At 48.4% G+C, this 27,428-nt stretch overlaps 1 protein-coding gene across 2 annotated transcripts; it reads left to right on the top strand.

The window, feature by feature from the left end:
- The first annotated feature begins 651 nt into the window (after positions 1 to 651).
- Positions 652 to 26,896, top strand: STK32A (serine/threonine kinase 32A). 2 transcript variants are annotated; one of them, XM_051793464.1, is made up of 13 exons: positions 652 to 776; positions 3,281 to 3,442; positions 7,315 to 7,370; positions 8,582 to 8,733; positions 10,242 to 10,415; positions 13,010 to 13,047; positions 17,933 to 18,022; positions 19,217 to 19,314; positions 21,008 to 21,124; positions 23,028 to 23,153; positions 24,149 to 24,277; positions 24,624 to 24,688; positions 24,948 to 26,896. In XM_051793464.1, the coding sequence occupies exons 2-13, from the start codon at positions 3,391 to 3,393 to the stop codon at positions 25,039 to 25,041; spliced, it is 1,191 nt and encodes a 396-aa protein (XP_051649424.1). In that variant the 5' UTR covers positions 652 to 776; positions 3,281 to 3,390; the 3' UTR covers positions 25,042 to 26,896. The 2 variants fall into 2 exon arrangements, with proteins under 2 accessions (XP_051649424.1, XP_051649425.1); XM_051793465.1 differs by lacking the exons at positions 652 to 776; positions 8,582 to 8,733 and having other exon boundaries at positions 3,351 to 3,442.
- Positions 26,897 to 27,428: the final 532 nt, after the last annotated feature.

The raw sequence follows: 27,428 nt of genomic DNA, 5'->3' as shown, positions 1-27,428 counted from the left end.
TTGCTCTGACTTCTGTCTGCTCTGGGACAAGGACTGCTCTCCCTTGAAGCCCCGGGAATCTGAGCCTGCTCCTGGCACTTAGGAACGAGAGAAGAGAAGCCGATGTTCGAACGGTATGGACAATGGGGTGGGAAATGTGATGTGTCTCTTCTTATGGGACCCTTTCTTTGGGAATGAGGCCGGGCAGGGGAGGTGCCGGGAGCCCGGGACTCAGCTTTACAAAATCAGAGTGACCGGGGCCGGGCTCGAATGGAACCCTGCTCTGCTCGAGGCGGGTGGGTGGGTGGGGGTGTGTGGGTGAGTGGGTGGGTGTGCGCACCTGGGCACGGGGGGCAGAGCCCGGCCCTCCCCTTTCCAAAAGCGATAAAAGTCACGGCACGAGGCTCGAGGAGGGGAAGGTCTAAGCCAGGAGCGAGGGCGGCAGGGTGGTTCTGGCGGTGGGCTAATCGGTGGGACCGTCCTTACCCGCCGCAGGGCGGGGAGACGGGGACAGGGACAGGGACAGGTCCTGGCGGCGCGGTGGCCCCGCGGGGGTGGTGGCGTGTCCGTGGCCCGGCCCCGCGTGTCCCGCCCGCGCTGCCGCAGCTCCTCCCGCCGCCCAGGGGGGTCCGGCCGGGACCCTGCGGGCGGGCGACGGCGGGGCTGCTCCTCTTCCTCGGCTGCTCCGCTCTTCTGCTCCCGGCTCCTCCGCTCGGGGCTCCTCCGCTCCCGGCTCCTCTCCTCCCGCCCGCCGGCTGCTCGGTCCCGCCGCGGACCCCGCGCTCCGCTCTCCCCAGGTAGGCTCTCCCCGGCTGTGCTCTCCGGGCCCGGGCTCTGATCCGCTGCCCCGGAGCGGGGCTGGGCAGTGGGGGCGATCGCTCGCTGCCGGCGGCGGCTCGGGACGCGCGGTGCCCGCCGGAGGCAGCTCCGCCGCTGCCCGCAGCGGGTTACGGGCCGGGGTTCGCGCTGCCAGGGACCGGGCTGCGGCGAGGAGAACCGCAGACGACAGCCATGGCACTGCTGGTGACACCCATGGCACTGCTGGTGACACCCATGGCACTGCTGGTGACATCCATGGCACTGCTGGTGACACCCACGGCACCTGCTCTCGTCCTTCCCGAGCGCCGTTGTGCCCGCGGGGAGTTCAGAGTCGTTGGTTTCCCTGGGACCGCAGCGCAGGGTGATGTCCCTCCCGGCTGTGTCCCCGTTCAGTCCCAGCCGCTCGGCAGAGCCGCAGCTTCCCCCCGAGCGGTGCTCGGGCAGCGCAGAGGGGGTGAGAGAAATTGTCTGTGAACCCTCGGAGATCACGGTCCTCTTCCAGGGGCTCAGCAGTCCCCACCAGGGGGAATGCGGCTGCTGCTCGTCCTCCAGGTGCACGTCCAGCCCTTCCCTCAGTCCCGCTGCGCTCCCTTCCTCTCAGAGCACACCCTGCTCGCGGTGCGAGTGCAAACCGCGCAGGTGGCTGCGTTCCTCTGCTTTGCTTTGGGTTTGCGTTCATCTCCGGGGCTGGGAGCCGGGATCGCCCGGCTGCCTTCACGCCTGTGAGATGCTCGCTGACGAGACCCCGGGAACAGCGAGGGTCCGACTCGAGCATGATGTTAGAGTGGAAGCATTAGTACTCTTGGCCCGAGGAAAAGTAATTATTTTAATAATTTTGTGACTTTGCAACGTGAAAGAGTAAAGGATGTATCATTACCGTACCCCAGGTACACTTTGTAAAGATGCAAATGGTTGTAATTAGTACTCAGATTAGCTTAACTTCAGGGAATACCTGCACTCCCTCCTCGGAGCTTGTACGTATTGAGGTATTTTCAAAAATAAATTCAGCTCCAGACTGCTGTACAAGGGAGTTTTCTTGGGCATCTGAGCTTGGCTGACATCAGTCAGATCACCAGGGTGTAGAAACAGTGGCATGGGAACCTGATTTATGGCTGTTGCATCTGAAGGTCTGTTTTTCCTCTGAAGAGTAAGTTTTGGGGCTTGAAAAGAGGTGCTGGAGTGGCTTTGTTTGAAACTGAAGGCTCAGTCTGTTCCTTTCAGAGGCACCGATAGGGATCGTAAACGTTTGCTGCTTCATTTGTTTTATTGTTGGATCTTGTTTCAGTTCTGAGATGGGAAATCAAGATTTTATTTTCCTTAGCGTGAGAGAAGGAGCTGGGTGTGCTGGTGTGGGAACCCACAGCATCCCATGGCAGCCCCAGTTCCCTGTAATTCTCTTTTCTCTGACATATATTTTATGATTCCTCCCTTTTCTGGTTCAATTTTGTTACTTTCAAAGTAAAAAAGTGAAGCTACTTAGTAGGTGTTTTCAGAGTGTAGATCTGAGAAAATATTCAATGAACAAACAGATGCCCTGGAGAATGCTCTGGGTTGGACACAGTCCAGATCGTGATGCACTGTTACTCCCTCATTTTATTCTTTTAGGGCTTTGTACTTCCAACAAGAAATAAACTTGTATGTCAAAGGGATGTTAGTATCAAAACCAAGCAAATAAAGGTGCTTTGCATGTAAATGCTTCAGATGTAAGGTGGCTGCTGTACCCTATGGAGAGCATTCAGACCCTCTCAGCTGTCACTGAACTCTACAGAGTGCTACACTCCAGTGTTCCCATACGTGTCAGGGAAAACTGAAACCTGTGCTGTCTGCTAATGACAGCTGTTCCTTTGCAATGGGAGAGGAAAGCCAGCCACTGCAGCCAGCACCAAGCCAGAAATCAGGTTTGCTTTTTTGTTCATAGCTCATATCTGAAAAAAATTTTTTAAGAACTTGTGTGATAACTGCACCTTGAGTTTACATGGAATCTTTTCAATAAAAAAGCCCAGAAAGGTATGATTTTGTCCCAAATGAAAGACCTATGTAACAGCTTAAACCAAAAAGTTGACATTTTGAATTTCTTCTTCTATAGCTTTTACTGTCCCATGTGACCTCAGCAGTCAAAAGTGCTTTTTGATTTTTGTCTAACCAAGTCACTATGTCCATTTATTTTGGATATTGCCCTCACTACAATTAGTCATCACTGAAGCTACAAAATATGTGTTGGATAATATAGCAAACACGAGCCAGATCCTCAGATCTTTGGGTCTGCTGATCTGTTTCTACCTTTCCCATAGTGGGCAGCAGTCCTGGTCTGGGTTACAAGGTTATGGTGTTACTGGTTTCCCTAATAAACTCCATTGTAATGTGCTTTTCCCTGACACTCAGTGTTTCCCTCAGAGCAGTGAACCTCTAGTGAGAATTTTGCAAGCTCTAAATGCTTCTTCATCCTGAGTGATGGTGAATTTTTGCCTCCTGCCCTCTCCAGGATGCACCAGGACATTGCCGAGTTCTGCTGGGATTGACCCTCAGTAGCACCGTCCCAGGGCTGAGTGGAACCAGAGGAGTGGGGAGCACTGAGCCTGGACTGAGCACACCATGGGGGCAAACACCTCCAGCAAGTCACCACCCTTCAGTGGGAATGAGGATGGTAAGAGCTTTTCCTGTTTGTTCTGCTGGACTGCAGAGTCCTCAGTGCAGACTGTGACTGTGAGGGTTGTGGGCAGTGCCCATCCTGGGGCTGCAAAATACCCAGGAGCTCTGGGTCAGCAGGGGTGTGTGGAGGTCAGCAGCACCAGCAGCACCAGCAGCAGCAGTGTGCCCATAGTCCCTGCAGAGCTGTAATCTGTTTTTTGGGGTCCTTTTGCCTCCCCTCGCAGCAGCTGGCTCTGGGAGCAGGACTGTCAGCAGAGCTTTGGTGTTGAGGTGTCCCTGGCACACAAAGGCAGGGACAAAACACTGCTGCTCTGGAGGCTGGGGAGGTTTGTTCTGGAGGTCCCAGCATGTGGAGGACCGGTAGGAAATGTGGTGGGAAGGTGGCTTGAGCAATGAGTGTTCCCATGGGTGTTCCTGATAGCTGCCCATCTGGGCAGTGCTGCCCACAGGCATGGGGAGGCCGAGCCTGCAGCCTAGGTCAGCTGGAAAAGGAGGGTTGGAAAAGTACTGCTTGGAGCAGTATTGAAGGCCAGGGTCCCTGTGCTGCCAAGATTACAAAGACAGTCATTAAAAGATTGCTCCATAAATATATTTGCTGTTGCATGAGTCAGCTTGCTGACTGCCATATGGGCTTTTACCTAGGTACAACAACAAAATGCATCTGTAGATAAATACAAATACATATAATTAAAAGTAAAATATACAAGGACCTGGATACCCCATCAACTCTTGTCCAACGTGCCCCATGGTGCCACTGCAGGTCTGTGGCTGTTTGGCTAAACCAGCTGCGCTTTCCAATTTATTAATGTAACTGCTTGCAAGTTTTCTTTGTTTTTCATATTTTTTCCCAGTTGCTGTAGTGCAAAAGAAACCAGTGCTGTAAAGTTTTCCTGGAGATTTTTATTCCTGGTGCACCTCAATGCTCAGTTTTGGCATCTCTAATGAACAACCACTTGTGCTTGCTCGGGATGATGAGCATTTCTGCTCCTGACCACCTTCCTCGGGTGATGTGCTCTGGCTGTGGGATTTTCCCTGAGGTGGTTGGTCTCTGCTGGGTGTCTCTCTGGGTTTGACATGATTCATGCAGCACTAGCTCCTGCAACAGAAACACAGCAATGCCAGGAAAGGCCCCATCCTGACCATCTCGGGTGGTTCAGTGTCAGTCTGTTGGGCTTCAGTGGGCTCAGGGCCACCCTTCCACACTGATGCAGCATCCAGACCAGTGAAGTTCTGCTTCCATGGCCCTGCCTAAATTTAAAAAGTGGTAGCACGTTTTTTCTCTAATTTGTTGTGTTTTATTATACTGAGGGAAGAGAAATCGGGCTGAAACGGAGATGTCCTCTATGGAATTTTCCCTTATCTTGCAAATCAGTGACCACAGGCTATATCACCTTAGATGTCACAATCTTGTCCTTACTCTAATTTCAACTTAAATTGTAGTTAAGTAAGAGCTGCTGGGTGCAGCAGGAAGCAGCACAGTGTTCCATGGCACGGGCAGGTCCCTCCCCCAGGCTGTGGGCAGTGGGGACCAGTCCCACCTCTGTGGCTGTGCCACAGGGAGACTTTTCCTCTGGGACCAGTGAGGGTGGGTGGAACAGCACAAGTGGTATGGGTGCTCCAGTGCCAATCCTAATAACTCTTGCATATTTTCCCAAATTACTGTTGCTAGAATTTTACTCTCTTCTGTGGCACCATGATTTTTATTTGAACTTTTTGAAGGGCTTTGTTTGCCTTCAGCTGAAGCAGGGTGACAGTATTATTTTTTTTCTCTCGGCATTTCCTCTGATAATTGTGGATAATAAGCAAGTGAGCTGAAAAGAGAATGTAATAACCAGACAGAAGGTTCAGGGCTACAAAGTGATCTGACTCCTGGCATAGTCAGGATGAGACCATGTGAAAAGCCAGATTTTTTTTGTGCTGTTCCTGTGCTGAAGGGCATGGGAAGAATCCAAGGGGGTGGCAGCCTGGTGTTCTCCCCACTAAATTTGGTGGAAAATAAAGCAGAAATAGATAGTAGGTGAGGACAGGGGTGGGTCAGAAGGATACACATCATTCCATGGTCCTTTGCTGGTGCCCTCTCCAGCCCACCAGCAGCTGCTCTGTGTTTAAATCGCCCTTGGACCGAGCAGAGCATCAGCATCATCCTCTGCCTAGGTCTGCACCATGTCCCACTCTCCAGTACAGAGGGACTGGCATGATCACTGAGTGGCAGTACTTGTTTTCCTGAGGCTGCAGAGCAGAGGAGGAGAGAGGGAGGGAGAGACTATGATGAAAATGGGGGAAATTGCAGTGAGAAAAGGAAGGGGAGTTGTAACAGACTGTGTGGTGCTGTGCTTGCTGTGCTGGGGTGGGCAACAGGGATGGTGGGACCTGAGCTCCTGAAGCACTGATTTTCCTTGGCAGATGACCCTGGGGACTTTGGCAGGCTTGACTGGTCTTTGTTAGGGATGTTTTTTGTGGCTGGTTGGGCTCTGTACTTTTTAACATAAATATTGTTCCTTGAACCTCAGTTTAGAAATATGATCCCTGCTTACAAAATAGTGTTTCATGATTATACCTCAGTTACTTCTTTATGGCAATTGTATTATCTTCCTTTGCATCTCCTAAACACTGTTTGTCTGAGTTGGCAAAGCACATGAGTTTTTTCTCTGAAGGGCAAAAGCTTTGTCTTTTTCTTTGTTTTAGATGCCATCAGACAGGGAAATGTGGCTTGTCAATTCTGTAGGTGTGATTCAGAATGAACAGCATGTGTTTGGTTCCTGACTTGGACACCACAAACTTCAGTGCTCTTCAGGAGTGGGATGGTAGGAAGGCTAAACCAGAGAAAGGTTACAATTTGCCTGTACCTAGTTTGAGAGTCTTAAATGAAGTATGCAACTTAGCTTTTTTTACACCCAGCTGTTATAGGCCTGTGTTTAAAATGTTAATGAAAACATCAACATTAAATAACAAGGAGGCAGAGGGTGTGAACATGCTCATGAAAGCATTCCTGTAAAGGACAATAGAGATACAGGGGGTGGACATGCAAAAACTGGCTGCTGGTCTAACTCCTCTGGATTTGCAGCTGTTCCAGATGTTAATGCCCAGCTGTTCATGCCATGGTCTGCCCTGCTCTGAAGAGCCCCATGTGGGGTCCCAGTGCTGGGGACCAGAGATCCCCCTCTCCCCACAGCTGAGGCTGTGGCATGGCACAGGGCTACTGAAGCTGACCTCTCTCTACAGCAGGCACCCCTCTCATCTTCCCCTGCAGGTGATAAGCATCTTCACCCTCCCTTTTTGTTCTGCAGGTACCCTTCTCTCTGATGGTCTCACTGGCAAACAGATCCAGTTAAACTCAGTCATCATCAGCTTGTATTTACTCTGATATTTGCAGCTGTTCTGGGTTTGAGAAAGGGCATCTGTGCCTAAAAGCTCGTGTTCCTTCCAAGTGCTGTAGCTGGTCACCTTAAACTTTGCTTTGGTTAGACTGTGCCATCCTACCTGAAAAGGTAATGGCAATGTTTTCCTGAGGTATAAGGGTTTCATGGACTAAGCTTTGCACTTGTTCTCAGCAGGAGCAAGATGAGGCTGATATCTCTAACAGGCAGGGCAGGAGGACAGAGTGAGAACATCAGCTTGGGAGTTCTCTGCCTGATCTGCCATTGACAGAGGCTGACCCAGGGAATTTGCCTTTGTAGCTGTGCTGGAGTGAAAAAAATCCCTGCTAAATGCCAAGTTTAAATAACACCCAAATCTCCAAAAGAAACACAGTGTTGCTGGGGTATCCCTCATTTTTCTGAGCTCATATGGAGGAAAAATAGAAATAATGTGATATCATCAAGTGTTTGCTCAGCCATTTAATACTGAAATGTTTCCTCTTTCTTGCAGTTACCTTCGACCATTTTGAGATTTTGCGAGCTATTGGGAAGGGCAGCTTTGGAAAAGTGAGTGTTTTGGGACCTAATCACTGTGTGGACAGCTGGAGGTGTAACTGGGTGGAAGTGGGTGAACTGGAGGCTTGCATGACAGCACAGAACCAAAGCCCTGCATTGTCAGTGAGCCTTGACCTGAGCTTCAACTCCTGGTAATCAGGAAGGATTCAGAGCTCGATTCCTCATCCATTCTGTAGCCACAAATTATATTACAGGAGATTAAAATGAGAAACTGATCAATCAAATGAATGGAATTTCATTACGTTTCTGAATTAGCATTTCCTAAGATTTCCCAGAAAATCAACACTGAACATCATGATGCATAGTTAATAAACATCTACAATCAATATGAAAGCCTGGCAGGTTTCTTAATATGTTAAATATTTCTCTGTGAGACACAGTGTTTGTTATTAAGCATCAAGTTTCGGTCGTGCATTTTATTTTTATGCTGTTGTGGAATTTGCCACTTGTATAGGCTGGCAGAAGGTCGTTCACCTCTTCACATAAAGGCACCCTGATGCCAGAAGTGGGATGTGTCTTGGGTGCAGAGGGCAACAAAAATCTCAGACAAAGAGACAAAGAGATTTATCTGGAGGAAAAAAAAAAAAAGTTTGACTGAAACTTGCAAATTCATCCCAACCTCATAAACTGTTGTGTAAACAAATCCGAGCCACTGGCCTGTTTCACTGTGCACTCTCACAGGCTCGGAGGCTTGCCTGGAAGTGATGTTTCTTTCTAGATTTGGGGACATATAAGAAAAGTTACAATTCAAAGCCCAGTATCCCTCAAACAAAGCCCAGGATTCACTGTGAGCTGAGTGACACTTCCCAGGAAGGCGAGGAGCAGGTGCTGCTCCCCATGACTGAACTGTAGTTCTGTGGTGGAGGGGGCTCTCCCCAGCAGTAACTAGTGTGGGAGGGATGGACATGACCATGATTAGTGAGTGATATTAAAGGAAATGTTGACTTCTGTGCCATTCTCTATCTCCCATCTTGTGGTGATAAATTCGTTCTGCTCACCTTCCCCACAAAATTTCTCTTCAGGTGAAAACTAGGCAAGAAATTCCTGGGCAAGGTCCATTGTTGCAGCATCAGTGCACAGAGTTGTGCCTTGGCAGTGTGGGCTCTGCCAAAGCCACTGGAGAACACTCGTGCCATTGGGTTTTACCAGCCCTAATTAGCTGACAAATCATCTCTGATTTATCCCCTGATTTGCTCTCCTAGGTCTGTGTGGTGCAAAAGACTGACACCAAGAAGATGTACGCCATGAAATACATGAACAAACAGAAGTGTGTGGAGCGTAATGAAGTCAGAAATGTTTTCAAGGAGCTGCAGATTATGCAGGGCCTGGAACACCCCTTCTTGGTTAATTTATGGTAAGAGGTGGTTCCTTGGCTCACTGTTCCAGTCAGCACAGTCGGTTACAGACGCCTTTGAGACCAGACCCCCCCTAGTCTGCTGCAAGCCTGTCCTGGGACCAGCTGGTGTGTTCTGCTCACCGGGGCTCTGGTTTCAGGGGAATCCTGTTTAATGAAACAAGCAGTTATCTATCTCCCTTGTCCCCCCAGACAGCACAAGAAAGTTTATTCATGTGTCCCCTTGCAGTGCCCCCCAGGCAGATATTGCCCATCACCATAACCCACCTGTATTTAATGGTGCTCTTTGCAGCAGCAGCAGGTCCCAGCAGCAGCATAGGATCGATGGCCAAGCAGGGCTCTTTGCAGAGTGTCCCTTGGCACTGCGTTCTTCTTAATTTTATTAGGACACCAGTAACATTCCAAGTGGTGTGAGCTCATATACCATGTGATAAAGTGGCTAATATCCTGTAGGTATAGGAGTCCTTTGGGGTGGTAGGTAATTACATTTATTGAAAATTGGATTTAATTTTAGAATAAAGTAGAACTTATCGATGTTAAACACAAGAAATGAGGCTAAAACACATTGAAGATCACAAATCTTTGAATTACTGCTCCTCTTTGAAATCCCCTGTAACCTGGGTGCTGTTTGGTGAACCCTTGGGATTTTGCTGCAGCTGCCATTCAGTGTTGGTATGAGTGGAAAAGGTGCAGCCACACCTCCCAGGTCATATCTCCATACTTTGCTTTCCTACTTGAACACACAGTTCCAGGCAAAGCTCACTCAGCAGCTGAGAACTGACCAGCGTGTACATATGTACAGACCTGTAGGGAACAAACCATGCAAGTGTCCCTGTTCTTGCCATGCCTTCCCTGGCCTCAGAATGCCTTTACCATTCCTGTGGCTTTCCTGCACTCCAAGTGATACACAGACTATAAGCTTTGAGTGGCCTGTGGTGTGGTTTGTGGTGCTGTTCATCCCATCAAGCAGTCGGTGTGTTGGTAAGGAAAAATCCATGAGGAAAGGGCTCGTAGCTGGTAGTCTGCCCCTCTCAGAGGGACACTGGGTAAACACTCCATCAAATAAGGTCACTTACAGAGGACTGGCAGAGAGCAGCTGCACCCCTGTTGTGCTGAGCACGTGGGTTCATGGACAGGCTGCTGCTGGGAGAGCTGGCACCCGACAGCGAGACCAGAGGGTCTGGGCAGGGCTGTGCTGGGCCAGGGCCCCTCTGTGTTGCTCCTGTGGTCACTTCCCACAGGTGCTCAGAGAAGGCAGAAAATCCATCTGGAGTTGTTCAAACAATCTGCTCTGACTGTTATGGACCTGAGGCTAAATTATTGTCACCACAAGTGTGGCCATAGGATTTTAGTCACACTGGGAAACAGAGCGTGGGAAGGTAATGAAATTACTTCTCAAGTGGAAAAGTTTCGAGAAATGATGAGTATTCCCCAAAGTACCACATGTCACTTTATGATCTGTTGTTTTTCAGTGCTGCCATCCCTGAACCATGTGTGTGCTCTTTCAGGTACTCCTTCCAGGATGAAGAGGACATGTTCATGGTTGTTGACCTGCTGCTTGGGGGGGACCTGCGTTACCACCTCCAACAAAACGTGCGGTTCCAAGAGGGCACAGTGAAACTCTTCATCTGCGAGCTGGTGCTGGCCCTCGACTACCTGCAGAGCAGGCACATCATCCACAGGTCAGCTGGGACCTCGGGAGGGCTGATGGCCACAGGCTGCACGGGGGGAAGGCTCGTTCCTCTTTGATGTGAAACGACAAATAGAAGCTTAAATACTAAACAAAATATTCTCCCACGTATGTTTGCTTTCATGTGAAACACAAGGCTTCCCCAAGAAAAGCATTTCATATACAGCAGAGAGCATCTGATTTCTCCCTCTGGGGTAGCTGTGAAATAGCATATTCTGCTCATCCTGCAAAAAGCTGTCTCTAATAGATTTAATTAGCTGTAGCTCATTAATATTTGTCATGGTCCAGGGAGGGTAGGTGTCAGCACTCACAACTCCCCTGTGTTCACACTTGGAGGTGCCTCCCTTTGTCCCCCTCTCTGTACCCCACCAAAATATGAGGAACGGGCCCAAACACAGCTTTTTTTTTCTCTGTGAGGTAAATTCCTTTCTAGGATTTGGCTACCAAGATTTCTCATGGACAGTGAAAAAATGTGTGTGAGCTCTTGCCACACCTTTGAAGACCTGCAGAGAAGCAGAGGAGGAAGAGCTTTCCCCTGGCTGGGAAGCAGGGTTTGGCTGTGGAGGGATGGACATGCAGCTCTCTCCTGCTGGTGTCATGGGCAGCATATCCCTGGGCACCCACGGGTTTGACCAAGTAGCTACTGTCAGGGAGGATGAGCAGGGAGGGACTATGAGGGTCAATAAAGGCAAGAAGAAGGTCACCTCATTTATAAATATCACTCCAGAGGAGTGTTCTTGTGCAGTGCAAGAATTAAGCATGGCACAGAGTGTAAAACTGAAATGGTCCTGGTTGTTGGTGGGGAAGGCACACACTGGGGAGGGGCTGGGGAGGATGAACTCCTGTTCCTGTCCACAGTGTCTGGCTGCCACACCTGGGGTGTGAGGGAGGAACAACCCCTCAGCTGCCCCCACAGCCATGAGACCCCAGAGTGGTTCTGCTCTACTTAGGTCAGGGCCAGACCCTGGGAACAATTCCCACCTTCTCAGGGGTCTCCTCTTTTGTACTGCTTGTTTTGTGCCAAACCTGCATGGATTTCTGCCCCAATGTGAATCTGCAGTGTGCACTTCGTGCAGCTGCATCTGTTTAAGGTGAATCAAGAACAACAAAACATGTATGGCAGGCTGTAAAATTTGGAAGTTATTTAATTAACACTGTAATGAAAGTTGTTTAATTAACACTGTAACCCAGTGGGACAATATTAGATAGATAAAGTGACTCAACTGAGTCAATTACACTGCAACAGCTGTAATTGGGAACATCAGGAGACAGGGAAGCAGTGGCTTCGTGTGGCTGAACAAAGCTGTGCAGAGACAGCAAACCCAGGTTGGAATTATTTCACACCTAGATGTAAAAGAATAGGAAATATTAATATATTTTAGTTTAGGAAATGGTATAACCAGTTTATAAAAAAGAAATACACAAATAAACAGTAGTCAGCATTATCCCCGGTCATCCTTGGCATCCTGAGAACGATCTTACTGTGCTGGTGTAATTCCAGAGGCTGTATGACAAACTGAGGGAAATCAGAAAAAGCCACATTAGAAATTAAAAATTAATAATTAAAAAAATAATTGGAAACAGTTCTGCTGTGCTTATGGGGAGAACCAGCCAGTTACCTGGCGCAGCCCCATGCTGTGCTCATGATGCCTGTTCCTGTGTTTACCTGTGTGATGGGGATGGCACCAGGAAGGTAAGTGGTGTTTATAATCCACTGGAAGTAGTTTGGGTGACAGGAGGCCAGAGAGCTGTAAGCTATTACATGACAATTAGGTATATTGTGTTTTCCTGATTCCAGGTGGCTTGGTGAACTTAAACTGTATCTTAGGGATCGAATTTTCAAAGATAAAATCCTAAACCTGCTCATTTCTTCCTTTAGAACCCCTGGGCCTTGTGGGGAGCAGCAGCTGGCACAGGGTCACTGTAGCTGTTGCCTGCCCTGTGGCTGGGACCTTCTCCCTGGGGCACTGAATGGCATCAGCTGGGCAGGCACTCAATGGGGGCCGGTGTAATGAGCTCATTAAAGACAGGTAATAGCTTGTAAAGTCACTGAGGTGGACACAATGGGTGTATCAGTGTCTCAGGTGTGCATTTCCTCCCTTTGGTGAAAGCGTTTCCCTGCAGTGTTGCTATAGGTATGATTTTGTGGGTTTTTTTTACTCAGGAACAAAACCTGTGGAGAACATGCTTGTTTCTAGACCAAAGATGTGAAAATAATTTAATTTGTACTGAGTGAATGGGGAACCATTCTCAACACAGTATTGAAACAGATTGAGAAGTAACAGGAGGAAAATGGTAAAAAAAAGCTCTAACTTAACTGTGGGTGGACTCACCTGAGTGCTGCTCACCCAAACCCCTGCAGCCTTCACAGCCCTGGCTCTGTACCCACTGCTGCTGTTTGATTAGTCACTGTCTCATGCCTAAATCAAACAGGAACATCAGAGCTGAGAAGCCTTGAGGCTCTGAGGGCACGGTGTCTCTGCCAGCGTGTCCCAGAGCCTGGGTTTTCCTGAAGTGCCTGCAGCCGTGTTTCCTGTCACTTCTCTAGGCTAATGGCTGTCTCTGCTTCTCCGCTTTTTTTCTCAGAGACATCAAGCCCGACAACATTTTACTGGATGAGCACGGTAAGTGCCGGGTGCTTTGTTGTCATGTGTATGTGTAAAAGCAGAGGCAGAGACAGGAGACCCAAGCTGCAGTCTCGGTGCTCACTGGTGCCTTTGTTTAGTGTTGCTCTCTTTCCCTCAGCCCAGCTGAAAGTGGCACCATCCCATCCTTTTGTGCTTCACTTGCTTTTTGAGTGGCAGTGTCTCATACCTCTGGGCACTGGGCACCCTCTAATGATGCTTTAACCCACAACTCTTTTGGCTGACTGACCTGATGATGACCCTACAAGGCACTGGCAGGGACCCCACATTGGTGCTGCTCGGGGTCAGTTGCTGATTTTAACACTTTCTTGGCTCTTGCTTAAAACTTACTCAAAATGCATTGTTTGAAGAGTAATGCTCGTGTCACTGCAGGGTTTGTGCAGTGTGTGTTCACAAACAGAATGAATTGTGGTGCAACAGATAATCCTTATTCAGGTATTTTCCTTTTCCTTGAGCATTTGGTATTGGGAGGGAGCTCCAAAGGGGATTTGGGGCTGAGTATGTTATAGATGTTGCTATCAGTTTTTCAGTAGTGTTTCTCAGCAAAACCCTTGACTATATTCTTGCATGACTCTGTAGTCACATTTTTTTCCCCAGCAAACCTCTCACAGTGAAGAGTTGTCTGATATTAATTAGCTTGTAAATCATTAGAGAAACACTTTGTCATCTCATATTTTTTGAAAAATTCCATGTAACTGACTTGTTGTGAGAAATCTTAATTAGCAGCTACAGTAAGGTGCTTGAAGAGAAAAAGTCAGTGCAGGGAAGAGGCATATCTGAATCTGTTATCACTTCAGATGCTGCATCTCCCAAGGGAGGCATCACCTGGCTCTGCATGACCATGTGTGTGACCAGGGTTGCCTGGCAGCACCGAGCCCAGGCTCGATCTGTTTGCATACGACCTCTAAGTTCAGAGCATTGGCTGATTATTTATTTAGGAGCTGGAAGCAAAGCAACTTTGCCTCCAGGGGCTGGAGCCTCTGTCCTGCCTCACTTGGTCCTTCTCTGGCTGTTATCCCATGCTCAGACCGTGGAGAACATTGACCTCACTGATGTGCTGGGGACCTGCTCTGCCAGCACTGCTGGGGCTCCCCATGCAAGGCTATCTTTGGTCAGCCCTCGCTGGCAGACACTCCCCAGAACCTCTGTGCCCCTCAGACTGGGGTGACACAGTCCCCCAGGAGGACCTGAGATCTCTGTGGCCGTGGGAACGTAGGTCAGTGCTCCTCAAAGAGAGAAAAAAAATGGGGAAAAAACTCTGCTCATCTCTGCAGTTGCATTCAGCCCAGAAGGATGCAACCTGCAAACTTCTATAATGACACTGCAATTCAGGAGGAGTTTTGAGCCTGCTCCCTGTTCACCACGAGGTTTCACCTGTGTTTTGCAGAGGTTTCAGTTTTTTCCTGGGGACATACCCTTGACTCCAGTGTCCTTCTCTCTGTGACTTGTAGTATTCCTTTTCTTCATCCATGGCAGCAAAGGTCCTCCGAGGCATACAGAAAGCTTTGGTCACACACAGAGTTCAATTTTTTCTTGTCCCCAGAGTAGCTGTTACTGTAGCTGCATGTTTATCTATATTTAGCCTAGAAGATCGTGGTTGTTTTTCAGTATCTCCTTCCCTGTGGTGCAGAGCTGCAGCTCCCCATTCTCTCTCCTCTCCCATTACCATCCCACTTTCACAACTGGGATCACAAAATAGATGCAATTAGCTAAAAATTAATTTTTTTGTGATGTTCTTGATTGGGACCAGTTCCCCAAGAATATGAAGTACCTTCAGCAATCAGACTTCAGTCCTTCATTTTTTAGATTCCTTTTGTCCCCTAACTCTGCCCTTTAGCCCATCTCCCATGGGCTGTAAAGTTCCTTTACAGCTTTGATTCCTTCACGTTTCAGATTTAAGTTTGGAAAGGCTTCCTGCTCTGTTACAGACCCCAGCACCCTTTTTGTGGGTGTTAATGGCCAAGGAGGCTACAGGAGCCCTCGTGCACATCACCTGATCTTGGTGCAGGAGGCTGGGTTCAGTTTTTAATGCCTTTCATTGTGCCACATGTTGGTCGAAATGTGTTGTCCTGACACTGTCACAGACCTGACACACACCTCACACTTTCGCCTCTGTCACCCTGGTTGGTGACATATCAATTTCAGACAAGGAATTATAAAGTGGAATATCAGGCAAATAACTTTCTGTGCAATGAAAGAGCCATTGTTCAACATCAGAGATTAGGATCAGGTCCTCCAGGGAAAAAATCCCCAGCAGATGACACCTCCAGCAGTCATTCAAAGCACAAAGTGATTTCCTCCTTTAAAGACACTTCTGTCAATTTGGCTCAGTGACAGCACAGCTCACCTGGGAATGAACGGATATAACAGATGGCAATTTCTGGGAATTGTGGCTAATTCATCAGGAGTTTTTGACCAGGTCATTTGTCTAATAAAATTGAAGAAAGGCTCAGTTTTATCTCTGGTAAAACAAAGGTTTTTTGCAAGAGTCCTGTAATGGCTGTGCTCAGGATCCTTTCTTGTACTGCTGCCAGAAGGTTCTCTAGGGCAGTGCTGCAATGGGTGAGTTATGCCAGTGCAGGCATGGCATGTTTGCTCCCTCATCTCAGGTGAGAAAGTTAGGGCACAGCCTGTCCAAGAGCCTCCACGATCCACAGCTCCTGGGGACTCTAATTTCATATCCTTTAAAATGTTTTCTTAGTTGAATCTGCAGAAGCCTTGTATTTTTTGCACAAAAGATGTTCTAGAAAGGTGAAGGAATTATGAAGTAACAGAAGTGCTGAATGCAATAAGAAAATTGTTTGCCTTAAGGCAAATCCAAGGATTGGTCTGGCAGTGCCAGTTTCAGGCTTGGGGAAGGAGCCATGTGGTGCTCAAGAGCAGCTCTGGCTGTGCTGGTTCAGAACTGCCTGCAATTAGAGATGCTGAGAATCAGGAAAACATGAGCCTTAAGGTTCGACCCTAAAGCTCAGCAGCAACCCCCAGTACATTCCTCATGGGCCCCAGTAGCTCCCACCCTGGTCTGTAACACTGCCATAACTGTTCAGCCTCGTCACACTGCCCTGAGCCCCTTCCTCAGCCTCACTGACTGGATTTGGTCATTTCTCAAGTGGGCTAGTTTATAAAACTTGTGATTTGTTTGAAGTGAATAATTTAAAAGATGGATCCAGAGGAAGGCATGTTTGTGCTTGGAATATCAAATTCCTAATAAGCCTTTATGATTCATATTTATGAAAACAGCTCCCTGCAAAGTGGAATGAGAGCTGGAGTTGAAAGGAAAAACAGCACAGGGATGCAGGGGGTGTATCCAGACAGGGCAGTTGGATGTCATTCTTTCTCCCAAGTGCTCCCCAGTGATATGATGCTGCTCTTTAGTGGGCAGGCTGGGGGAGTGAGTGCCTGTGGATGGTGTGAGCAGCAGGGAGGAACACGTGCTCGGTAGGTCTGTTGGGAACTGTGTGAGGGGAGAGTGCCAACGCCTGGTTTGTGCTCTTGCAGCAGTGCCACAACTCACCAGGACAGGGGTGTGATACAGAGGTTTCAGGTGAAATCACAAGTTCTGCTTTTACTCTCCACATTTCCCCAACTAGATCAGGTATTTGCAGCAGGCAACTTGTATCACTGCTCTCACAGAACAGATATATAGGCACAGTTGTAAATATTTACCTACATGCTCACAGTATCCAGACAAGAAAACAGGAGTTCATTGCCACAGCATCAACTTCTAGACCTATAAAGGTGATGTTATTCTGCTTTAACTCGTGAACTAGAGCAGCAGTGGATTTCTAGCTGTTTGAAGCTAATGACTGAGGAAGGTGTTGTCACAGCATCTCTATCAGCAAAAGCCACTTTACTTCGATCTCTGTGGTTAGAGAAAACAGCAGCAATCCAGCTCCCCTCTGTTACTACCGAGGGGACAATAAGGCTGCAAAACACAGGAAACAGAACAGCTGATGTGTTGATAATGAGCTCACCTTTGTCAGGGGTGAGCAGCCTCAGTGCCTGAGGAGGAGATGAAGGAGGTGGGGAAGCGGAGCCTGCCTGTGTTTGATCCGGAGAATTGGGCTGAACTAACCCACGAGTTTCAGAGAGATTCTCTTCAGTGCAGCCAGCCAGGTCTGATCACCTGTATGTCCATGTGGGGCTGCTCTGCTCCCCGACAGTGAATGGGGAATAATAAATTGAGTGCCTAAAAAACCAAAAAAAGACAAGTAAAAGCACAGGCAGGAGCTAGGTGGGAGCATTGCCTTTCTCATCCCCCTGTGGATCACATCCACCTCTTTTATTTCCTTTTCGATTCAAAGGCAGCAGTTGTGCATATTATAGCCGTGGCAGCAGAGCCCATTCCTGCCCCAAGGGGGTTTCATGATGTTTGGATTTCTGTGCAAGGCTCTTTTGCTGGCTACCAAAGGTGCTTGGTTCCACACTGGAGGCAAATGGAGGGAGTGCTTAGTACCTGGAACACCAAATGGGAAGCAACTAGAAAGCCAAACATCAGGGATTTATTTTTTTTTTTTTTTTTACTTTTTATTTTTTAAAACATAGTGGAATTTTTTCTGTGAGAAAAGTTCAGTTCTCTTCCCCTCAAATTTATGAAGACTCAAAACAATCATCGCTAAATTACTTCTTGGAGAACTCCCATTTTTTTGCTCCCCAAAGGGAAAATAAGGGGATATTTGAAGTAATAAGACACAACTGCAAGCAGCCTGCAAGCTGAAATATTTTCTATCAATTCTCCCACCAGAATATTTTTTTTGCTGGAAGCTACTTTCCATGGAGTATTTTACTTCATGTTTCTGATTCAGAACTGTTTCTCATGTGAGACTAAAGCCAATCCTGTTACATGTTAACCTCTCTCTTTCAGGACACGTGCACATCACCGATTTCAACATCGCCACGATGCTGACGAAGGAGATCCACGTCACCACCATCGCTGGCACAAAGCCCTACATGGGTGAGAACCAACACCAGTTAAACCTTCTTGAATTACCATTTTATGGTGGGACACGGGTGAAGTCCTTTTTGATGGGGGTTTGGACTCTTTTCTTCCTTGTCTGTGCCAAAATGTACATACTGGTTTGAAATAAGGAGCACCCCGGAGAGGGGCTGTGGGACAGGGACGGGGAATGCCTCAGTGCAGCTGGGGAACGTGCACTGTATCCCTCTGCAAATCCTAAATGCAGATGGACTCGAGTACACTGCAAACATGGATTTCAGTGCCATGATGCCACATTGTACAGCATGGGTTTGATTATAAACTAAGATGGTTGCACCCCTGAGATCCCCGAGCGTTTTACAAGCAGCAGTCACGCTGTGTAGTGATGATGAAGTGCTCCTGTTACCCTTGAGAAGGGAAAATGAAGCACAAAGGTTTGTATTTGGTCCCTTAGTACATCAGCACAAGTCTTATGCAGCTGCATCACTAGCAATAATTTGAATTTTTATATAAAATGGCTGCTTTAAAAACTAGCGTTACTCCATGTTCAGGCCAAGTGAGTGGCTGTAAAAAAGCATTGCTCCTTGTTTTGTTGGTTTTAGATCAGTTCTTGCCTCCCAGCTTGTACAAAAATTTTGAAGTATTTTTTTTTCCTTACTCTCACAAGGGAAATTTATTGGCTAAGAAAGAACATTTCAGTCGGTGCCTCCCCACCGGCTCCCCATTAAAAGCTGTGGCTCTCAGGCTTCCTTCAGTTAAAATTTGTTTTTCCCTGCCAAGGGTGCAGTTGGCACCACATCTGCATTTACGCTGCATATTAATGTTCCCAGAGAGCTGCTTTCATTGATGGTTGAGACTGGAAGCGGGCTCTGCCAGATTGAACTGCTTTAAATATGAACAAAGAGATGAGTGGGATGGGAGCAGCTTCCCAACGTGCAGATCTGCCAAGCACTGCTGGGGCACAGAGGCTTCCTGGAGCCCGTTTTCCATGGATGATGGGCAACTCCTCTGTCAGTAAAAAGACTTCGTTCCTTTTGGGCTTTGGGGGCAGAGAAGCACTGAGAGGTTCATGTGCAGGGGCCTGTGGGGCTGCTGGGTGCTGCTGGTGCAGGAGCACGGCAGCAAAGGAGGGGTGTGGGTCAGGCACTCTGTGTTGCTCATTCCCACTTGGGATTGCAGCAAGGCAAACTTTCTTTTCCCTGTATTTCACAGCACCTGAAATGTTTAACTCCACAAAACCCACTGGCTACTCCTTTGCTGTGGACTGGTGGTCACTGGGAGTCACTGCCTATGAGCTGCTCAGGACCCGGGTACGTGTGGGGCTCCCGGCCCGGCCGGCTCTGTCCTTGGGACACTGTTGGGAATGTTAATGCTTTGTAGCAGGCATGAGAGGGCCAAGCCAAAGTCAAGATTTTAGAGGTTATCACATCATAGGAAGTAGAGACTACATGTCCACCACAGCTCCTGTGATGGCCAAGAGCTCAGAGAAGCTGCTGCAATACAGAACATCCTGTGGTGGTGGTTCCCTGCTCCAGCTCAGGGCCTCTGGGTTGGCATAAGCAGGACAAGGCAAATAAGCAACAGCTCCTGAGGTTTGGGCTGCAATGTCCTTTACCTGGAGCTCCCATCCTGCAAGGGAAAAAAGGAAACTTGAAAGAAAATCTCATTGCTGTTGTAATCAGACTGAGCAGCTGGAGCAAATGATGGATAAAGCCTGTGCCATCAGAGCTCTGCTGCTGATACAGATAAGATCATAGATAAGATTGGGGGCCTTGTAGACAGACAAATACATCAGTATTTTGGAAGTATTGTGTAAAAAAGTGGGACAACATTTTAAAAATTACACTCTTCGAAACAAAAGGAGAATGTAATTTAAAGTAGAATGTTTAAAATCTTGTGAGGCTCTGAAACTTCTTTCAGTATGAGTGTGCAAAACATGTTTTTAAAAACTCTATCATAAGTCTTTGCAGAATGCCTAAAAAAATGTTTTGATTAAGAGATTTTTCAGATGAATCTGTGTGTCCCAAATTGTGAGAGATCATGTTAGCAGACATGGAGGGGATGTGGCTGCCTGACCTCTTGGGTAACTGAAGCCACATCCCTGTAAACATCTTAGTGTAATATTTGAGCTTTCCATTTATAATGCTAAATGAATGTCAGGACTGTGCATCACACTGATTTTAGAGTCGATGGCACTGTTTCCAAGGGCAGGAGCAGAGATGCCTTTGCACGCTGACACCTGATGGCACAGTCGCGGTGAGATGGCACCTGGGTGGCTGCTGCGCGGGGGAAGTGAAGGGAGGCCTTGAGGTCCATCTAGTGTCGGCACGCGTCATGCACACTGCACCTGATCTGATCTCACTGTTTATAGCCCCTATTTTTTAAATGTGTCTTTAACGCCCCCTCTCCTCCCCCCAACATAAGGTCAAAATCTGGTAATCAAAACTTTCCAAATGAAAACAGCCCGCCGTCGTAAGGTGTCCCTCCAGGTAAGGCAGCAGTATTGCTGTAAAGGGACAGTCATCCTGCAGCCTGACACCCACCTGGGGCTGGTTACCCTTCCTGGGTCATCTTTTTCTGAGCTAATTTGATCAGTAGGAGAAATCCAGCTCCTTTTTGCTGGCATTGTCCCTGGCACGAGTGAAGAACTGAAAACATTGGCACATTTTACAGGGAATATCAGGAATGCTCTAACCACAGCACTCTGTGTCATAGTCTTGTAAGATACAAACTGATAAGGCTGAGCAAACCCATGCTGGTTTTAACTCTGACTTCTGGGCTTTGCTCCTGCCTGTCCTGCTGTTAAATGTCCAGTTATTAGCATAGATCTTGCTGACATTTTGTTTATTTCAACTGAGCCGTGGTCACGCAGAGAGAAATGTCCCACGGGAGGCTGGGGACTGTCCCACAGAGAGACTGTGCGACACTCTAAACAGATTTCCCAAGGAGCCCTGGAAAAAAAGCAGATAAATTCAGACGCTCACCTTGTGGCGTTTCCCACAGAGGCCGTATCACATTCGCTCCAACACTTCCACGAACGAAATCGCCCACGTGTTCAGGACAGCCAAGGTGATGTACCCCGCCGCCTGGTCCCCGGACATGGTGTCGCTGATCAAGAAGGTGAGGTGGCCGCGGGGCGGGCGAGGGGCCGGGGTGTGCCAGTGCTCCTGCCACTCGCAGTGCACGGGGAGGGGAGTCCTTGCAATCAGTGTCCAGGCTGGTGTCAGTGACATTTGGGTGGCACCGTGTAATAAATGCCAGCGTTTGGTGCTCAGTGCAGGAGGTGATGGCAGCGAGCAGTGCTGTGTCCCGGGCTGGCACACGTGGTGGCTGCTGCTGCATCTCCTCTAAGGACACGGTAGCCTTCGCTTCCAGAGTGTCCTCCAGCGCTCTGGAATGACCTAGGTTAGAAGCAGATATTGATATATGTGTCAATAAGTTCAGCAAAAAAAATTATATTTTTTTAATCCTCAAAAAAATGTTTGTTCCAAGATGGAAAATATTTGCAGGAGGTGCCGATGCCGTCGAAATCCTTTGATGTCACGTGATTTATGCACCACTGCAATTTTATTTCAATAGAGTTTCCTATGCTGTAATAACCCCTAAAATCTTGACTTGCTTCAAAATCATTACTGGAATAATTTTGAAGCTGAAATCCCATCTGAAGAGAAGCCACAGCTTCAATAAACAAGACTGTAGCTTGACAGTGTCAGATGCTGTCTGCACACAGCGGCAGCAAAGCTGAGCACTGACCCCTGCAAAGCAGCACTGGAAGCACATTTTCAGAAAGTATGTAAATGGTTTTCTAATTTTCAAATAAGTGTAGGCAGTAAAGTAGTACTTAATGAAGCTTTCATCTATTTTTTTTTCCAAATAGTATGTGTAAGTATTCTGTCATTTCTAATGAAATATTCTGAAACATTTTTATGAAAAGAGGCCATCAATTCTTTGCTGAGACAGAATCACAGCCTATTTTCCAGGAAGAAAATTGAAGAATATTTCCATTTGCTTAAAATTCAATGAAGCCAATATTTCATTGAGCCCAACAGTAACACAGGGATATTTACTGCAGATGTCCTCTGTGTTTCTGTGCTGAAAGTTTTTCCCTGGAACCACGGCATGCTGCAAGCCATGGAGGCTCCCTTGTGAATAAATAATGCAATGTCACAATTATTTAAATTGCCCAGTGCCCCTTTGCATCTGGTTTAACAGCCAGATGTATTATATATGAGGCCGACTGCGGCTCCTTCCTGGCTCAACCATCCCCTGTGGAGTTTTGTATTTATTAACGTCTGAGGCAGATGTTTGTCATTGCAGAGCCACAGCACTGGTGCTGGGCTGGAGCCCAGGGGGACCTGGGTGGTGGGGACATTGCTGTGTGCCCAGCTGCACATCAGCATGAGGAGGGCTGGGGGGGGGTCACTGTATCCACACCCTCCCTGGAGGGTTTGGATCATCTGGTTTTCCTGCTGCATTTTTGATCTGCATGTTCTCAGGAGATTATGCAATGTATAAGCCTTGAACAGAGACAAACTTCAACCCTCTCCTTCCACGCAAGTAATTCCTACAGCAACGTTAAAAAATGCTGAAAATAAACAGTGTGAAGGCATGGCTTTCACACTGGAATAAGAATATTCCATTAGTAGAGTGAGAAAACGGGGTGTTTTACTGATACGGTGTTAAATGCAGAACACAAAGGCCTGAGTTTAACTCCCCGTTCCAAATGGTTATTTTTAACCTTGGACAAATTGTTTAATGCCACTGTACTGCCTCAATGCCCGCTTCTTCAATGCGGATGAAAGTCGTTCATAAAAATAGGAATAAATGGAGTTAAAGCTTGTGAGCCTGTCGCATACCCTGGTGAAGGGACTCTGAGCCAGAGCAGCAGAGAGGCACCGGTCCAAGTGCCAGTGTTGATGCAGTGTCCCTTGTCCCTTGCAGTGCCACTTGTCCTCAGCCCCACTCCACGGAGCGTGTGCCCCGTGGGGATGGTCTCATCTCTCCCCTTTAACTCTCCCTGCAGTTGCTCGAGCTGAATCCCGAGAAACGTTTTTCTCAGCTGAAGGACATCCAGGCCTTCCCGTATCTGTCTGATGTGAACTGGGATGCTGTTCTCCAGAAGAGGATAATGCCAGAATTCATTCCCACGGTAAGGCTGTTTGAGTGTAAATGTTCCCGATGTGCCTGAGTGTCACACGCCACAGCCTGTCCTCACACCTGGCACTGGGACATGGGACGTTCTGACAAACTTCCACTGGAGCATCAGGTGTCACAAGGGGAAAAGGAAGACCAGGGCAGGGCTGCCACTTCCCTGTGGGTGTAATGAAGAGTAACGGGGGATGACTGCAGTGTGGGTGCCCCGAAACTGGTCTGCTCTGTTTACAGTGTTCCTGGAATTTTTGGGTGCAGAACTGGTGTTACAGGCTCTGGGCTGTGGGTCCATGTGGGATGGAACATGTGGGCAGTGCCTGTGAGCCATGCTCTGGACAATGCTGCTCCCAACATCCAAACACCCAGTGCACCAGAATGGGCTCAGCAGCAGCCTGGGGATCACCCATCATCTTATGGGAACTGTTTCCTCCTGTAATGTCTGCCCTAACAAGCTCATTGTTCCCAGTAAATAGCACATACACTAGATTAGCGTTTCTGAGCCTTTTTAAATTGGATTAAAACAGCACACAAGTAACATTATACTTGTGGAGAACAGTCTGAGTGCTGCTGTGTGCGGTTTTCAGCCACGTAGAAGTTGGGGTAAACTGTGAATATTTGTTAACTATATGTATTTCCCCCCCTGTGGGTGTGATTCTGTATTGCTTTAAGACCAGTTCTGCAGGCTGCTGTGCTACTCTAAAGAGGCACATCCCAGCCAGGACACTGTCCTCATCCTCATTGCCACTCTGAAGCCACCAAAGGGCAGAGTAGAAGCAGGAGCACAAAAAGAGCCACTGTCACACCTTGAATATGCCCTCTGGCTGAAGGAACTGACAAAGTATGGCAGGAGTACAGCAGTTGCTCTGGCTGCATGTGCAGCTGTAATTAGTGCATCCTTTTACAAAATTCAGCTCTCAGGCACAGTCCAGTTCATGAGAGACTTCTCAAGACAGGCTCTGACCACTTACGGTTGCCTCTCTCTCTCCCCTCCAGAAAGGCAGACTAAACTGTGACCCAACCTTTGAACTGGAAGAAATGATTCTGGAATCCAAACCTCTTCACAAAAAAAAAAAGCGCTTGGCTAAGAAGGAGAAAGGCACCAGCAAAAGCAATTCCTCCCAGGTGAGAGCAAGCAGGTACAACCATGTGGTCAAGGACGTCTCTCATTTTCCACGGAAGATGATTGCCATCTAGCAAGACCACAGCAAACTGGTTGAACAGAACATTTTTTTCCCTCGTGACCAATTTTATTCCTAAAACTCTCCCACATCTTCCCTGTGGCAGAACGTTTATGCACTGGCTTAGTGCGAGAGGAGAACCTTAATGCCATTCTCCCCACCGCAGGGCTAAAGATGCTCTGTGTCTAAAGATATTGCTGTGCCTCCTTGAAATTGCCCTTGCAATGTCTTTCTGTGTCAGCTGTGAATTTATTTCCCATCTCTTTTATTTTTCCATTCCAATGTGAAAGGCCAGCCACATCCAGAAGCACCTGGAGATGCTCCAGAGGGACTTCATTGTTTTTAACAGAGAAAAGTAAGTTCTGATCCAGAGGCAGAAAAAGAGGCTCTGGCCCTTGCCAAAGCCTTTTACAGGTTTGGGGGGCCCAGGGCTGAGAGAGGGTCTAAAGCTGGGGGGGGTTTAGGGCTGGTGGGGGGCTTGGGGCTATGGGGCCCCAGTTTTGAGGGGGCACAGAGGACCAGGGAGTGGGGTGCTCCCAGGCAGCTGCACCACTGCAGGGTCTTGGCTCTGCCTGGGCCCCCCCACAGCTCAGCTGTCCTTCTCTGTCCCCAAGGGTGAGACACCACCACGACAGCATCCAGGAGACCACACCACTGACAAAAAGCGGAGGCACGTACACGGAGGACAACCAGAACAACAACCTCTGAGAGCAGCACGGCCCCTGCAGGAGACCTCCCCGTGGGGCTGGGGCTTGCCCACCCACACATCGTCACCATGTCGGACCCTGGACTCGTCCTCTGCTGCCAGGACCCTGCCAGTAGCCCAGGGCACCAGGGGGAGTTGGGGCACCCACCCCTCAGCCTGCCACCTCACAGCCAGAGGGTCCTGGGTGTGGGAGGAGAGGCTGTGGGTGCTGCCTTGCAATTGTCCACAGTCAGTTAGACTCAGATCCTATTATGCTGCCTTTCCTGATGGCAGGAACGTGACCATGTGACGATGGATGAGACAGTATCCACCCTTCCAGCTTGGCTGGCCGGTGCCACAGCCCTCGGTGCGCTCTGTGCTCAGAGATGCCACCACCATGTCAACTGCAGTGCTGGGGCCACAACAGCACAGTGGGTGAGGGCTCTGCAGAGGTTGGGACTCCAGCATGGATGGGCTGCTCCAGGGGGAAGAGGTGACCCCCAGGTGCAGGGTCTCCACCAGTGCATAGTGACAAAAGTGACCTTTGCTTACAGACAGCTCCTGTGAACACCCCATGAGGGTGGGCATGGGAGGCTGGAAGTGGCAACGAGCTCCTTCCTTAGCTGGGAGGAGGCAGCAAAGGTTTCGTGTCCCTTTCCCTCTCCACATACTCAGCAGGGCTGGCATGGCCTGAGTGTGCACACAGATGTGACACCAAGAGGTAACAACCAGGCACTGACAAATCCAGATGCTTTTCCAGCATGAAAAATGCCTGAAAAATCCATTCACCATCATGTTAAACTGCTGCCATCAGAGGGAAACTTTAATGTGTATTTTTAATCTCTCTACTATTGAAATCACACTCAATTTAAGCAGGGACTGTTTGCAGGAATGGCCACACTGCTGGTGTGGTCTTGGCCAAGACTGAGATTGGCCAAGGTGTTTTTACTGCAGTAATGCTGGGAATGATGCTATTATTTAAATGCTTTGGCAGGCCTGATGTTTCCCCTCCTTCTTTGACATTTTTCCCATTCCCAGCAATATAGTGAATGTGTGATGAACTCTTTGCCTCCTATTTACCAAAGGGACACATCCTGTCTGGATGGAATTAGTTCAGCAGTAAGTAGGTAGTGAAGCCCTCAAAGTAGGGTCATTGCCAGGGGAAAGTCACCATGTCCTGCTCAGTCACAGCACACTCTGACTCATGTTGCTGTGTTCTTGCCCTCCTCCTCCCCAACCATCCTGTCTTTTAATCAATAGATTTCTGAGCGGGATGGGGGCTCCGTGTCTCTCTGCCTTTTGACTTGCCATTCCCAGGGAGGCTATCCAGAGCACCTCCAGTGTTTTCCATTGGTCCTCTGCTCTCTGCCCAGTCCTACAGGGGGTCTGGCACAAGGCCTGGTCAGGATGGACTCTGTCAACAGCTGTCCCTGTACCCTGCACAGCACATCACTATTGCTGCCTTGCTCTGCTGCAGGTAGGGGTCCACACACCATAAGTGTGTTTATCTGGAGTCCCAGACAAGGAAACCAGCTCTGCTCCTCCGGGGAAAAAAATCTGCTGCTACAGAAATACCTCTGTACCGGCTGGTCAAAAAACCCAAACCAACTTAAGTACTTAAATGGTAAGAACATTGCATCTTTAGAAATTCCCCAAAGATTTCTACAACCATCTCTCCCTTCCCCTCTTCTGCTGTAAACAGAGGCACAGTCTCAGCTTAATCACTACCAGGCAACAGGGAAAATTCTTTAATTACTTGATAGCAGCACTTCACAAAGCTTGTAAGCATGAAAAGCCTTCCCTGCCCCTGGCACAACTATTCTGGCCTGGCCCCTTAAGGACTGCTGCATGGACAGCTTGTTCTGCCTGACTTGCAGGCATGTAAAAATAAGTATTTCAAGGTCAAATACTAAAGAAGGAAAAAAAAAAGTGTATTTGTTTAGCACAGCCTAAACTGACCTTTAATTTTTGAAATCTTTAAAAAACTATCACTTTGTTTATCTGCATGCTTTCCAAGCTTTAGAGGGCAGTGCCTCTCAGTCTGACACACTGCTGGATGGAAGGGGAGCATTTAACTCACAGGTACCCACAGAAAACAGCCTCCAAGCCTGCCTAGCCGGGATGACCCCAGTGCCATGCCCAGGCAGTGCCACATGGAGCCCACCCCTGTCACCACACAAACAGGCACAGCTCTTGCCGGGCAGTCACAGCCCCTGGTGCCCAGGCCAGGCTCAGCCAGAGACTGCATGGACAAACTGAACAGGCTTTTACAAACACTTGCAACGTGCTGTTTTGCCAATACCTTTGCCTTTGCCTGAGCAGCTACACCAACCCTCTGACACTGCACTGTGTCATCCTGACAGCCCATTCTTGCAGCCCCTCCAGCCCAAACACCACCCCGAGCCCCTTG

Source organism: Manacus candei, unplaced genomic scaffold (assembly GCF_025592945.1).
Source record: "Manacus candei isolate 608988 ecotype Guabito, Panama unplaced genomic scaffold, ASM2559294v1 h1tg000037l, whole genome shotgun sequence".
Taxonomy (NCBI): Eukaryota; Metazoa; Chordata; class Aves; order Passeriformes; family Pipridae; genus Manacus; species Manacus candei.
This window is presented reverse-complemented; position numbering and strand designations above follow the sequence as displayed.